The following is a 14879-nucleotide window of genomic DNA, read 5'->3' as shown; positions in this document are numbered from 1 at the left end:
TAAAGTATGTTGTGAGCGGGATAGTAGCAAGTGCCGACATAAGATTTCAAAGTCCACTAAATATTTAGTTACCTCCAAACAAACACATTCATACGACGGCAACACGCTTACTTACAATAGTTTTAGCAATTTAACTTCGTTTTGACATCAGCGGCCATGCTACAGTTAGCTAACATTAGCGATTTAGTTTGCCAACGAACTCACAAGTTCAGAAAAGTCAACTTACCTCTCGTAGATTGACGGTGCGCCTGGTTTATCCAAAGTTTTCAGAAATTAAACGCACTCAGCGACATGAACGTTGTCGTATTTACATCGGATGAATGACCGACCGTCCGTCGACCCCGCCCCCCAGAAACAGGGTCGCTTGGTGGGAGGGCTGCGGCGCGGTTCTCTGCCGGAGAGGAGCGTCTGTCGCCGGTAAGAAAAGTGAACTCTCAGGGTGAGTTGCGGTCGGGTTGGAAATGGAACACGACGTAGAGGACAGGACGTAAAAAGGAGCGTCGCTTCTTCAAAGAGAGTGAGTGGTGTCTCAAATAAGGGAAGTCATGAATTCTAGTAAGGCTTTTAGCAAGGTTTGTAAACTAAACATTGAACACCAATTTAAAATGGTACTACTCTGTCTGGGATACAGGCAAACTCTCAAAATCAGATATTTATTGAATAGACAAGACACTGAGAAACTATAGACATGCATGATTCAAAAATGGTCAGACAAACCAAGCATGGTTTGTAGACAAAATAAGACAAAAGTGAATCATCTTTCTAGAAGCTGAATAACTAGATGAATCCAGGTTTGATTGTCTATCATTAGAAATGGACAGAAAAAAAATCATTACATTTAAAAAAAGGACCAACATGAGTTCAGTTCATTTGATCTTTTTATATTTAAATTGACCCATCTATATATAAAATGCATAATGGAAAATGCCAGCTGGGCTGATTAAAAACAAAGTATTTGGAGGCTAATTGTCAGATATACATGGCAATATTGTCTCGTTAATAGTATATGTTGTTTCAGTGGCGAACCATGAATATAGGACCTTGAATATAGTAGGCCTTGAGGGACCAAAAATATTAAAATGTGTTGTATCAAACTCAATTACCTAGAAAATAACAGAAAACACAGCGTCACTTAATGTGCCAAGATTTTATTTTCTGAAGTCGGACTGTTCAGGTTCTAGTGGAGGAGCAATACTTTTTGACGACATTATGAATGAATCAAAACAGTCCTGGCTGTGCTTCAGGCTGCCGCACGTGGAAACAGAACAGTTATGGACACGTGACACACAGCGTAACATGGTAGCCGAACAACACCTCTATCACCAATAGCGACAACAGTAGTGTCACAAAGGTGACAGGCTCGTGTTGCTGTAAGGACAGCGGCCGCAATACCTGTGCAACTCCATGGTCGATGAGGAAGAGCCAGATTTGGTCAAAACGCAGACAAAGCGGATAGACAGGAGACAGCAGTCACAAACAGCATCAGATAATGTTACAGAATAAGCATCCCATTCACTCCAGTAGCCCACGTGAAATCATACCTATGCAAAAGCACAACCATTTAATTTCCAAAATGATATGACCAAATCAGCTACTACTTCCCCATTAAAAATATATTTTATCACGTTCAGCACACTAACCGTTGATCTATGGTTTTTTTTAAAAATGATATGACCAAATCAGCTATTACTTCTCATTAAAAATATACTGTATTTATACTGTATTTGATCTAAAGTTTAAATGCAATAATCTGTTTCAAAAGGAAAAACGCTTAACAGCAAGCGAGTTTAAAAAGTGCCCTTATTCTCTTAAAAAAAAAAACGGTCCCACCCACGCATGTCAAAAAGTGATTTGTTTCATTCATCGGTCAAAATTCTGCCCTAATAGACACTTTTCCAGTAAGAAAAGTCATATATATATATATATATATATTTTTTTTTTTTTAAAGTTTTTTTAACGAAATATATTTTTTGGGGTTTCTCATACACTTACAATGATGTTTTGATTCTTGCTTGGACAGTCGCTAAGATGATATTTGGTTGTGATCTTTACAAAATACCTATTCTGGATGCAGCAGTTGTAGCGAAAGCCAGGGAGCTATTTCACCCGCTGAAGTTGAACAGTTTTTTTTAAAAGTATAAATGCAGTTGACTTGAAACGATAAAAACATTAAGCTGGACATCCAATTATAATTGAAATGCACTCATAAGCAACATGTAAATCAAGGCTTTTATTTGCTGCTGTTCTATAAGAACTCCCCCTTGTCCTGACACGGGGTCTATTGGGTTAAATGGCAGGGGCCTACTGTCCAGCTTCTGATGGCTTAGCCAATGGTTGATTGAGCTAGCTAGATTTTACTACCCAGAAACCACCATAGAATATCCTGATTAGATATTTTCGCTCTTCGGTATTAACCCTTCTCTCTTTCAAACAAATTGAAGATATGAAATCAGAAGACCACACAATTATTATACAGATTAAATGGAAATTAAAACGAAATTTCATTAAAAAAAAAAAAAAAACACACCTTTTTATAAATCCTTGGGCCTTCTCTGAAAGCATAGAAGCCCCCCCACACTGATATGTTTCAATATTCTATAGTTAGGTGGGTAAGTAAACCATAATCATTTAGGTTAAGGGCACTTAAGGCACAAATGTGACAGGCTACAATCTTTAGGTTACATTACTTCAGATAAATTGACTAATAATCTCAATATAATTTTACAACAAATTTACAAATAACTAAATAATTGGAAGAGAGGTGTGTAGGCAACCCTGTTCCTGGAATGCAGCAGGCCCTGCAGGATTGTGTTCCAACTAGGCAACTCATCAGACCAACTGAGCGAATTGACCAGTTCAATGATTCGCCTAAATTCAACACACCTGGTCTTACAGGCCAGTTAAATAAGGGCCTTTGGCCCTCCAGGACCAAGGCTGGCCTTGGGGTGTATTCATGCCGTCGATTCTGTTGCACAACAGAACGTTTTGCAACTGTTTGGAATTCATTGGAAAAATTCAGGTAAATCTCACCTCTTTTCGTTCCTTTAAACAAAAAAAACAAAAAAACATTTTGCAACATAATTGGCAGAATGAAAACACCTGGGTTAAGCTATATTACAGCTTCAACAACTTTAACATCTATACTCTACAAAAAAATAATTTAATAAATCAATCCATATTAAAATAAAGTACAAGGTTATTATTACCTTTGTATCAATTGTCTACATACAGCACAGACTGTAATAAAATATAGATTGCTACATTCATCATAAGAAACCTTTACAGTATCTTTCCGCTATTCAGAAATATATTGTGTCAAACTCTATAAAAAAAAAAAAAAAATGTAATTTGTTGAAATTGTAATTCAGTAGAGCAGATGGTTCTAAAGAGGCCAGCCGCCTCTCCCACCAAGGGTCAGTCCCAAATGGCCCCCTATTCCCTAGGGGCCCTGGTCAAAAGTAGTGCACTACATAGGGAATAGGGCCCTGGTCTAAAGTAGTGCACTACATAGGGGATAGGGCCCTGGTCTAAAGTAGTGCACTACATAGGGGATAGGGCCCTGGTCTATAGTAGTGCACTACATAGGGGATAGGGTGATATTTGGCATGTATCCTACAAGTGTGTGCACCAGAGATTACATTAAATTCTGTTGAGGCGGTAGACGGAGAGGGCGGCAGCAGAGTTGGCACTTGCAGTTTTCTACTTCCTTCTCCCACTACACTTCCACCCTCCCTCCCTCTCCCCTAGAATCTACTTCCTCCTCCCACTACACTTCCACCCTCCCTCTCCCCTAGAATCTACTTCCTCCTCCCACTACACTTCCACCCTCCCTCTCCCCTAGAATCTACTTCCTCCTCCCACTACACTTCCACCCTCCCTCTCCCCTAGAATCTACTTCCTCCTCCCACTACACTTCCACCCTCCCTCTCCCCTAGAATCTACTTCCTCCTCCCACTACACTTCCACCCACCCTCCCTCTCCCCTAGAATCTACTTCCTCCTCCCACTACACTTCCACCCTCCCTCCCTCTCCCCTAGAATCTACTTCCTCCTCCCACTACACTTCCACCCTCCCTCTCCCCTAGAATCTACTTCCTCCTCCCACTACACTTCCACCCTCCCTCTCCCCTAGAATCTAATTCCTCCTCCCACTACACTTCCACCCTCCCTCCCTCTCCCCTAGAATATACTTCCTCCTCCCACTACACTTCCACCCTCCCTCCCTCTCCCCTAGAATCTACTTCCTCCTCCCACTACACTTCCACCCTCCCTCCCTTTCCCCTAGAATCTACTTCCTCCTCCCACTACACTTCCACCCTCCCTCCCTCTCCCCTAGAATCTACTTCCTCCTCCCACTACACTTCCACCCTCCCTCCCTCTCCCCTAGAATCTACTTCCTCCTCCCACTACACTTCCACCCTCCCTCCTAGAATCTACTTCCTCCTCCCACTACACTTCCACCCTCCCTCTTCCCTAGAATCTACTTCCTCCTCCCACTACACCCTCCCTCCCTCTCCCCTAGAATCTACTTCCTCCTCCCACTACACCTTCCCTCCCTTTCCCCTAGAATCTACTTCCTCCTCCCACTACACCCTCCCTCCCCCCTAGAAACTCCTCCCCCTCCCACTTCACTTCCACCCTCCCTCTCCCCTAGAAACTCCTCCCCCTCCCACTACACTTCCACCCTCCCTCCCTCTCCCCTAGAAACTCATCCCCGTCCCACCACACTTCCACCCTCCCTCTCCCCTAGAAACTCCTCCCCCTCCAGAACCTCATTATACACTAGAAGATACAGCCTCTAGGACCTAGACACTATGTCCTGAGCACCCCAGAGGATCTGAAAGGACTGGACCTATTAGGAACAATATGAGTACAGCTCCACCTTGCCTCAGGGGACAAATGCCCCAGGGGGTTGTTTCTGGACAGGGCCAAAAGTTCTCTCATTCCCATCCTTGCATCCGATGATCATCATCCTTCTATTGTCCTTGTTCATCACTCTTCCTTCTCCTTCTCCTCCAGTTTCTCATCCTCCCCTGCTTCCTTCTCCTCCTCCCCCCCCGCTTCCTCTCCTCCGGTTCCCGTCAGGGTGGCGTCCTCCCCCAGCATGCGGCAGAGATCCGACAGGCGCTGTTGCATCTTGGGTATCCCAGAGAGCTGGGACTCCAGCTTCTGTTTCTCATCCTGGAGAGAGACACGTGTGGAGGCGTCCAGCCTCTCAAAGCGCCAGCCACCCTCTCCGTCGAACTGAAGCAGATGGGTGTGGTACTTCCTGTAATGGGAAGGAAAGGTGCATGTTTGAGATTGACTAACATTGTATTAAAATCAAATGGATCACCGTTATCCAGAGAGATCGGAGCTGCGTGGGGAACCGCTTCATTACGGGTATAGGAGCTGCGTGGGGAACCGCTTCATTACGGGTATAGGAGCTGCGTGGGGAACCGCTTCATTACGGGTATAGGAGCTGCGTGGGGAACCGCTTCATTACGGGTATAGGAGCTGCGTGGGGAACCGCTTCATTACAGGTATAGGAGCTGCGTGGGGAACCGCTTCATTACGGGTATAGGAGCTGCGTGGGGAACCGCTTCATTACGGGTAGAGAGGCTGCGTGGGGAACCGATTCATCTGGCCTCTACTCCATATGAAGTGACTAGGGGTATGGGTTGTTCCTGCCTGGTCTCTACTCCATATGAAGTGACTAGGGGTATGGGTTGTTCCTGCCTGGTCTACTCCATATGAAGTGACTAGAGGTATGGGTTGTTCCTGCCTGGCCTCTACTCCATATGAAGTGACTAGGGGTATGGGATGTTCCTGCTTGGCCTCTACTCCATATGAAGTGACTAGGGGTATGGGATGTTCCTGCTTGGTCTCTACTCCATATGAAGTGACTAGGGGTATGGGTTGTTCCTGCCTGGTCTCTACTCCATATGAAGTGACTAGGGGTATGGGATGTTCCTGCCTGGCCTGGCCTCTACTCCATATGAAGTGACTAGGGGTATGGGATGTTCCTGCCTGGCCTCTACTCCATATGAAGTGACTAGGGGTATGGGATGTTCCTGCTTGGTCTCTACTCCATATGAAGTGACTAGGGGTATGGGATGTTCCTGCCTGGTCTCTACTCCATATGAAGTGACTAGAGGTATGGGATGTTCCTGCCTGGTCTCTACTCCATATGAAGTGACTAGGGGTATGGGTTGTTCCTGCCTGGTCTACTCCATATGAAGTGACTAGGGGTATGGGATGTTCCTGCCTGGTCTCTACTCCATATGAAGTGACTAGGGGTATGGGATGTTCCTGCCTGGCCTCCACTATACTCCATATGAAGTGACTAGGGGTATGGGATGTTCCTGCCTGGCCTGGCCTCTACTCCATGTGACTAGAGGTATGGGATGTTCCTGCCTGGCCTGGCCTCTACTCCATGTGACTAGAGGTATGGGATGTTCCTGCCTGGTCTCTACTCCATATGAAGTGACTAGGGGTATGGGATGTTCCTGCCTGGCCTCTACTCCATATAAAAGACACAGCAGTGACAGAGGCTGAACTCTCAGATCACCACTGCCCCCTACTGGAGGTTGCATATATACTCAGGCTGCGTTTACACAGGAAACCCAATTCTGGGGTGTATTCACTAGTCACAAAAAAAACCCAGTTTCATTTGGCTTCCATTTGCTTCCTAATGTATATATACACACCCTTTTACCCCCCACTAAATGGTCTTTTGACCAAGTGTTGGAATTGGTTCAGGGAACAGAACCGAAAAATATCATGAGGAACACAATCCAAACCGAAACTGATCCATAGTGTTCCGGAACAGAACCGTTCTTTTATTTTACATTTTATTTTAAAATAACGGTTCTGTTCCGGAACACTATGGATCAGTTTCGGTTCTGTTCCGGAACAGAACCGTTATTTTATTTTAAATAACGGTTCTGTTCCGGAACACTATGGATCAGTTTCGGTTCTGTTCCCTGAATTAAAAAAAAACACACGAGAACCGGTTATTAACAATTTCTTTTTCTTTTTTTAAGTCCCACAAATCGCAATAAAACCCTCACACTGTCACTCCAACGTATTCCAAAGTCTGCCTCCCAGCTGGAGTAGGTTACCCAGTCTCTTCCCCTCTGAAGCATGTTTACCGCCGACATCACAAGACTCATTCAGAAATTAGGGAGACATGTTTAATTAGAGAATACATTTACTTTTTCCCCAATGCTACTACAGTTATCGCGTTTCACTGTTTTTATTGAACTAAAACAAGGCGTTCTTAATTAAATTGCTGCGCTGCGCACACAAGCCTGTTAGCTAGCTAGTTATAACATTTGCTCTGGTCCAACGTTAAACCAACTCTCAGAAGTTCAAAGACATTTCAAAAGTTCCTCCGTAGGAAGCCAGTCCTCCGCAGGTAAAATTCTGTGGGTCTAATTCAGATAATGCATCTCATAATAAGATGCCCATCTCCTCCAAGTCAAGTCTCCTCAATCCTCTCGCCCTTAATTTCAGTCACATCTCACGCCCCACACTGACAGGCAGATCAGCGCGCTCGGTTTCCTTTATGAGCAAAACCACGCTGTTACGTCAAAATACTAAATTTGCTCTTAACGACTTTCCTACACAGATTGAAATAAAGTCGCTCACCAAGCAAGCAGCTCTATCCACACTAAATTGGTAAAGTACATTTAATGTTGAGCTAAATGTTTTAAAAAAATAACTCAAATGTATATTGAACAAAAATATAAAAACAACATTTAAAGTTTTGCTCCCATGTTTCATGAGCGGGGAATGAAAAGATCAGAAATGTACATCCCCTGTTAGGGAGCATTTTTCCTTTTATATTCTCTTATGGCATTACATTTAATGTATCTACCATAAGCCGTCTCTAACATCGTTTTAGAGAATTTGGCACTACGTCCAACCGGCATTACAACCACAATGATAATGCACAGCCCCATGTCGCAAGGATCTGTACACAATTCCTGGAAGCTGAAAACGTCCCAGTTCTTCCATGGCCTCCATTCTCAGACATGTCACCATTGAGCATGTTCGTGATGCTCTGGATCGACAGTGTGTTCCAGTTCCCGCCCAATATCCAGCGACTTCACACAGCCATTGAAGAGGAGTGGAACAACATTCCACAGGCCACAATCACCAGCCTGATCAACTATGTGAAGGAGATGTGTCACGCTGCATGAGGCTAATGGTGGCAACACCAGATACTGACTGGGTCTCTGATCCACACCAGATACTGACTGGTTCTCTGATCCACACCAGATACTGACTGGTTCTCTGATCCACTCCCTTACCTTTGAGGTATCTGTGACCAACAGATGCATATCTGTATTCTCAGTCATGTGAAATCCATAGATTAGGGCCAAATGTATTTATTTCAATTGACTGATTTCCTGTGTAAACTCAGTCTCACCTTCTAGAGCACATTGCTTAGATCAGAAAACCAATCTAATTTCATATTTATGTTCCCCATACAAAACAAGTTTCCTTCAGGAATGAATTGTTAGATGAATAAATACTGAATCTGTAAAAAAAAATAAAAAATGGCTATATAAATAAATAAATAGGTTGATTGATAAGCATGCTGACCAGAGGGAGGGTCGATGGGTTATCGACAGCAGTGCTATCCCAGCATCCTTTGCTGCCTGGAAGATCTTCCCCTCCACGTCGATGCTGACAGCGCTGGTGCACTCGTCTAGCAGGGCATACTTAGGCCTGGGCAAGACAACACACACTGCATTAGTGTGAAATCCAAAGACACCATTTCCAGTCCTCTAACGCTGATACGGTATAGGAATAGATTTTTTTTTTTTTTTTAATCGCGTTGAGACAACAGCTAGGTTTTTAGTTTCCATCCTTACACGTGTCTGGTGAAGAATACAGTTTATTATATGTGACATACCTGTGGTAGAACATCCGTGCCATCCCAATCCTCTGTTTCTCTCCTCCTGACAACACATCCTTCCAGTCGCTTTCTGCACTCCACCCGCCTTCCCTCTCCAGTATGTAGACCAGGTTGACGGTTCCGAGGATCCCCTCTAGCTGCTGGTCCGTGAATCCTCTCTCCTCCATCTCGGTCTCGGTGTCTGGGTAGATCAACTGGTCTCGCAGGGTTCCCACTGACATGTACGGTCTGATGGACAAACACGAAACAAACATTAAGATCAACTATAGAAAAACCACACATAACAATGCTTTACAGATCTGGCTAAGTTAAATCAGATTTTCTTGGCATATGATTTTTAAAAAATCGGTTCTTTTTCCTGAAATCTGAACAACCAAGCAGCACATGGAATCAAATATTTCAAGAAACATTTCAAACCACCTGATTCCTGGCCATGAGACTTGTCTGTGGTCAAACCACCCGATTCCTGGCCATGAGACTTGTGTCTGTGGTCAAACCACCTGATTCCTGGCCATGAGCCTTGTCTGTGGTCAAACCACCCGATTCCTGGCCATGAGACTTGTGTCTGTGGTCAAACCACCTGATTCCTGGCCATGAGCCTTGTCTGTGGTCAAACCACCTGATTCCTGGCCATGAGCCTTGTCTGTGGTCAAACACCCGATTACTGGCCATGAGACTTGTCTGTGGTCAAACCACCTAATTCCTGGCCATGAGACTTGTCTGTGGTCAAACCACCTAATTCCTGGCCATGAGACTTGTCTGTGGTCAAACCACCTGATTCCTGGCCATGAGACTTGTGTCTGTGGTCAAACCACCTGATTCCTGGCCATGAGACTTGTGTCTGTGGTCAAACCACCTGATTCCTGGCCATGAGACTTGTGTCTGTGGTCAAACCACCCGATTCCTGTCTATGAGACTTGTGTCTGTGGTCAAACCACCCGATTTCTGTCTATGAGACTTGTGTCTGTGGTTTTTAGACATTTGGCATATCTTGTTGCTAGTGTAAGCCAAGTCAACTAAAATGATTCTTGTGTGAGAAACGACCCAACTAGATTATCAGCCAATCAGAAGCGTGCAAAATCCTTTTCGGTCACGTCTTTGATTGACAGTTCAATCGTCGCAGTCCTCGAGCAAGCCTTGTAGAGGAAGTGCCATTTTATGACAAGCTTCGTGAAGCCCCCAAAAAATTACCTCAAATAACGAGTGAAACCGAGCCATCTCCCCGGGGGAGACTGCGCTAACCGAGCCATCTCCCCGGGGGAGACTGCGCTAACCGAGCCATCTCCCCGGGGGAGACTGCGCTAACCGAGCCATCTCCCCGGGGGAGACTGCGCTAACCGAGCCATCTCCCCGGGGGAGACTGCGCTAACCGAGCCATCTCCCCGGGGGAGACTGCGCTAACCGAGCCATCTCCCCGGGGGAGACTGCGCTAACCGAGCCATCTCCCCGGGGGAGACTGCGCTAACCGAGCCATCTCCCCGGGGGAGACTGCGCTAACCGAGCCATCTCCCCGGGGGAGACTGCGCTAACCGAGCCATCTCCCCGGGAGAGACTGCGCTAACCGAGCCATCTCCCCGGGGGAGACTGCGCTAACCGAGCCATCTCCCCGGGGGAGACTGCGCTAACCGAGCCATCTCCCCGGGGGAGACTGCGCTAACCGAGCCATCTCCCCGGGGGAGACTGCGCTAACCGAGCCATCTCCCCGGGGGAGACTGTGAAACCGAGCCATCTCCTCAGGGGAACTGTGAAACCGAGCCATCTCCCCAGGGGAACTGTGAAACCGAGCCATCTCCCCAGGGGAACTGTGCCACCGAGCCATCTCCCCAGGGGAACTGTGCCACCGAGCCATCTCTTCAGGAGGAACTGTGCCAACGAGCCATCTCTTCAGGAGGAACTGTGCCAACGAGCCATCTCTTCAGGAGGAACTGTGCCAACGAGCCATCTCTTCAGGAGGAACTGTGCCAACGAGCCATCTCTTCAGGAGGAACTGTGCTTACGAGTGAAACCTAGCCATCTCTTCAGAGGAACTGTGAAACCTAGCCATCTCTTCAGAGGAACTGTGCTAACGAGTTCCCCTCCTGCTTCAAGATGTCCACCATCATCCTTACCGACCCGTAGCCCTCAATTCAGTCATTATGAAGTGGTTTGAGAGGCTAGTCAAAAGACCACATCACCTCGTCCCTCCGACACTCCACCCTCTCCAATTCTCCTACCACCCTGACCAATCCACAGATGATGCAATCACCATTGCACTGCACACTGCCCTCAACCACCAGGACAAAATTAATGCTGTTCAACACTACAATGCCTTCTAAGCTCACCAGAAAGCTCAGAACCCTGGGACTGAACTCCTCCCTAAGCAACTGGGTCCTGGGTCCGGGCCACCCCCGAACTGGTGAAGATTTTTTTATTTTACCTTTATTTAACTAGGCAAGTCAGTTTAGAACAAATTCTTATTTTCAATGACGGCCTAGGAACAGTGGGTTAACTGCCTGTTCAGGGGCAGAACGACAGATTTGTACCATGTCAGCTCGGGGGTTTGAACTTGCAACCTTCCGGTTACTAGTCCAGCACTAACCACTAGGCTACCCTGCCGCCCCAGATGGGCAACATTACCTCAACACAGAGCCCCCCCCACAAGGGCCGCAGTCTCCTCTCTGTATACACGTGACTGTGTTTCATCACACAGTTCCAACTTAGTCATCAAACTAGATGACGACAACAGTTTTTGGCCTGGTTACCAATGACGACGAAACGGTCTACAGAGAGGTGGTAGCCAACGACGACGAAGCGGTCTACAGAGAGGTGGTAGCCAACGACGACGAAACGGTCTACAGAGAGGTGGTAGCCAACGACGACGAAGCGGTCTACAGAGAGGTGGTAGCCAACGACGACGAAACGGTCTACAGAGAGGTGGTAGCCAACGACGACGAAGCGGTCTACAGAGAGGTGGTAGCCAACGACGACGAAACGGTCTACAGAGAGGTGGTAGCCAACGACGACGAAGCGGTCTACAGAGAGGTGGTAGCCAACGACGACGAAGCGGTCTACAGAGAGGTGGTAGCCAACGACGAAGAAATGGCCTACAGAGAGGTGGTAGACAACGACGACGAAACGGTCTACAGAAGCGTTTCTGGTCTATTTACTTGGTCAGGTTCTTTAAAAAAATGTTTAACCTTTTTGGGGTGTTACAAATAAACTCAGCAAAAAAATAAACATCCCTTTCAGGACCCTGTCTTTCAAAAAGAATTTATAAAAATCCAAATAACTTCACAGATCTTCATTGTAAAGGGTTTAAACCAGGCTTGTTCAATGAACCATAAACAATTAATGAACATGCACCTGTGGAACGGTCGTTAAGACACTAACAGCTTACAGACGGTAGGCAATTAAGGTCACAGTTATGAAAACTTAGGACACTAAAGAGGCCTTTCTACTGACTCTGAAAAACACAGAAAGAAAGATGCCCAGGGTCCCTGCTCACCTGCGTGAACGTGCCTTAGGCATGCTGCAAGGTGGCATGAGGACTGCAGATGTGGCCAGGGCAATAAATTACAATGTCCGTGCTGTGAGATGCCTAAGACAGCGCTACAGGGAGACAGGACGGACAGCTGATCGGCCTCGCAGTGGCAGACCACATGTAACACCTGCACAGGATCAGTACATCCAAACATCACACTTGCGGGACAGGTGCAGGATGGCAACAACAACTGCCCGAGTTACACCAGGAAAGCACAATCCCTCCATCAGTGCTCAGACTGTCCGCAATAGGCTGAGAGAGGCAGGCCCTCACCAGACATCACCGGCAACAATGTCGCCTCTGGGCACAAAACAACCGTCGCTGGACCAGACAAGAAACCTTCTGTTCGTGATTTCCTGCAAGACAGGAATGTCAGTGTTCTGCCATGGCCAGCGAAGAGCCCAGATCTCAATCCCATTGAGCACGTCTGGGACCTTTTGGATCAGAGGGTGAGGGCTAGGGCCATTCCCCCCAGAAATGTCTGGGAACTTGCAGGTGCCTTGGTGGAAGAGGGGGGTAACATCTCACAGCAAGAACTGACAAATCTGGTGCAGTCCATGAGGAGGAGATGCACTGCAGTACTTAATGCAGCTGGTGGCCACACCAGATACTGACTGTTACTTTTGATTTTGAACCCCCCCTTTGTTCAGGGACACATTATTCCATTTCTGTTAGTCACATGTCTGTGGAACTTGTTCAGTTTATGTCTCAGTTGTTGAATCTCCTGTTCATACAAATATTTACACGTTAAGTTTGCTGAAAATAAACGCAGTTGACAGAGAGGACGTTTATTTTTTGTTTACATTAGTAATTTCAAATGACAAAACATACCGTAGAATGCCACAAAAAAAATAAAATGATATACATCCAGGAAAATAAACTAGAAAGTGGGCCTCCACCAGACCTGAAGACTGGTGTTAGCACCCCTAGCAATTGCCTTAGACTTTAGCGCCATAGACCACGGAGGTGTGTGTGTGTGTGAACACTAACCTCTGAGGTATGTAGAACATGTTTTGGGGTGGTGGTTTGTAAAGCACCCCTCCATAGACTGGCCACAGACCACTGAGGATCCTGAACAGAGAACTCTTCCCACAGCCGTTAGGTCCTGTTATCAACAGATGCATACCTTCCTCCACCTGGGGAGAGAGAGGAGAGGGGAGGGGGGGGGGGGGGGGGGGGGGGTTATAGGAGAATCCAATGATCAGAGCCAGGGTTCCCCACACAGTAGCCTACTACCTTATACACTCTATGGAGCAGGAATGTAGCTAGCTAAAACAATCAAGCTATGGTACTGTTGTGTGTGTGTGAGGAGATCAGTGTGGAACTAGCCACTGATGAAACGATCATGAAAGGATTCTTTAAACAGGGGGCTTACTGTGTTGGGGCACACCATGATCCCCACTCGCTCTCTCTCACACAGACCATACAGAAAAATGCTAATTTCTTAAATGCCATAGTTCTGATGCATTGGAGAGAGGCCGCTGCCCTCTGTTCTGATGCATGAGAGAGAGAGAGAGAGAGAGGCCGCTGCCCTCTGTTCTGATGCATGAGAGAGAGAGAGACCGCTGCCCTCTGTTCTGATGCGCGAGAGAGAGAGGCCGCTGCCCTCTGTTCTGATGCATGAGAGAGAGAGAGAGAGAGAGACCGCTGCCCTCTGTTCTGATGCGCGAGAGAGAGAGAGAGAGAGGCCGCTGCCCTCTGTTCTGATGCATTGGAGAGAGAGAGGCCGCTGCCCTCTGTTCTGATGCATTGGAGAGAGGGAGAGAGAGGCCGCTGCCGTCTGTTCTGATGCATTGGAGAGAGAGAGAGGCCCCTGCGCCCCGTACACAGCCCCTGCGCCCCGTACACAGCCCCTGCGCCGTATAAGTCAGCATTCAGCAAATAAACCTTGATTTGAACTAGAGAGAGGACAGGGTGCTATAGTAGTGCCCTAGAGAGAGGACAGGGTGCTATAGTAGTGCCCTAGAGAGAGGACAGGGTGCTATAGTAGTGCCCTAGAGAGAGGACAGGGTGCTATAGTAGTGCCCTAGAGAGAGGACAGGGTGCTATAGTAGTGCCCTAGAGAGAGGACAGGGTGCTATAGTAGTGCCCTAGAGAGAGGACAGGGTGCTATAGTAGTGCCCTAGAGAGAGGACAGGGTGCTATAGTAGTGCCCTAGAGAGAGGACAGGGTGCTATAGTAGTGCCCTAGAGAGAGGACAGGGTGCTATAGTAGTGCCCTAGAGAGAGGACAGGGTGCTATAGTAGTGCCCTAGAGAGAGGACAGGGTGCTATAGTAGTGCCCTAGAGAGAGGACAGGGTGCTATAGTAGTGCCCTAGAGAGAGGACAGGGTGCTATAGTAGTGCCCTAGAGAGAGGACAGGGTGCTATAGTAGTGCCCTAGAGAGAGGACAGGGTGCTATAGTAGTGCCCTAGAGAGGACAGGGTGCTATAGTAGTGCCCTAGAGAGGACA

General features: G+C 47.0%; 2 protein-coding genes across 3 annotated transcripts in view; both read right to left on the bottom strand.

Moving 5' to 3' along the window:
• The window catches only part of plxnb3 (plexin B3), a 278639-nt gene extending 277951 nt beyond the window's left edge, over positions 1 to 688 (bottom strand). For both annotated transcript variants that reach the window (XM_090185576.1, XM_090185578.1), the window contains exon 1: positions 227 to 688. The gene's annotated coding sequence lies outside the window, so the exon portion shown is untranslated. The remainder of the gene's footprint in view (positions 1 to 226) is intronic.
• A 4263-nt stretch (positions 689 to 4951) lies between these two features.
• Positions 4952 to 14879, bottom strand: part of abcd1 (ATP binding cassette subfamily D member 1) — a 29058-nt gene continuing 19130 nt past the window's right edge. Inside the window, exons 9-12 of the mRNA XM_036989100.2 lie at positions 13418 to 13563; positions 8905 to 9135; positions 8592 to 8717; positions 4952 to 5268 (exon numbers count right to left, since the gene is read on the bottom strand). Coding sequence (XP_036844995.2) covers positions 4992 to 5268; positions 8592 to 8717; positions 8905 to 9135; positions 13418 to 13563 — 780 coding nt within the window. The 3' untranslated portion in view covers positions 4952 to 4991. The remainder of the gene's footprint in view (positions 5269 to 8591; positions 8718 to 8904; positions 9136 to 13417; positions 13564 to 14879) is intronic.

The sequence above is a fragment of the Oncorhynchus mykiss genome, chromosome 9 (assembly GCF_057628025.1).
Source record: "Oncorhynchus mykiss isolate SJ-2025 chromosome 9, ASM5762802v1, whole genome shotgun sequence".
In the NCBI taxonomy this organism is placed as follows: domain Eukaryota; kingdom Metazoa; phylum Chordata; class Actinopteri; order Salmoniformes; family Salmonidae; genus Oncorhynchus; species Oncorhynchus mykiss.
This window is presented reverse-complemented; position numbering and strand designations above follow the sequence as displayed.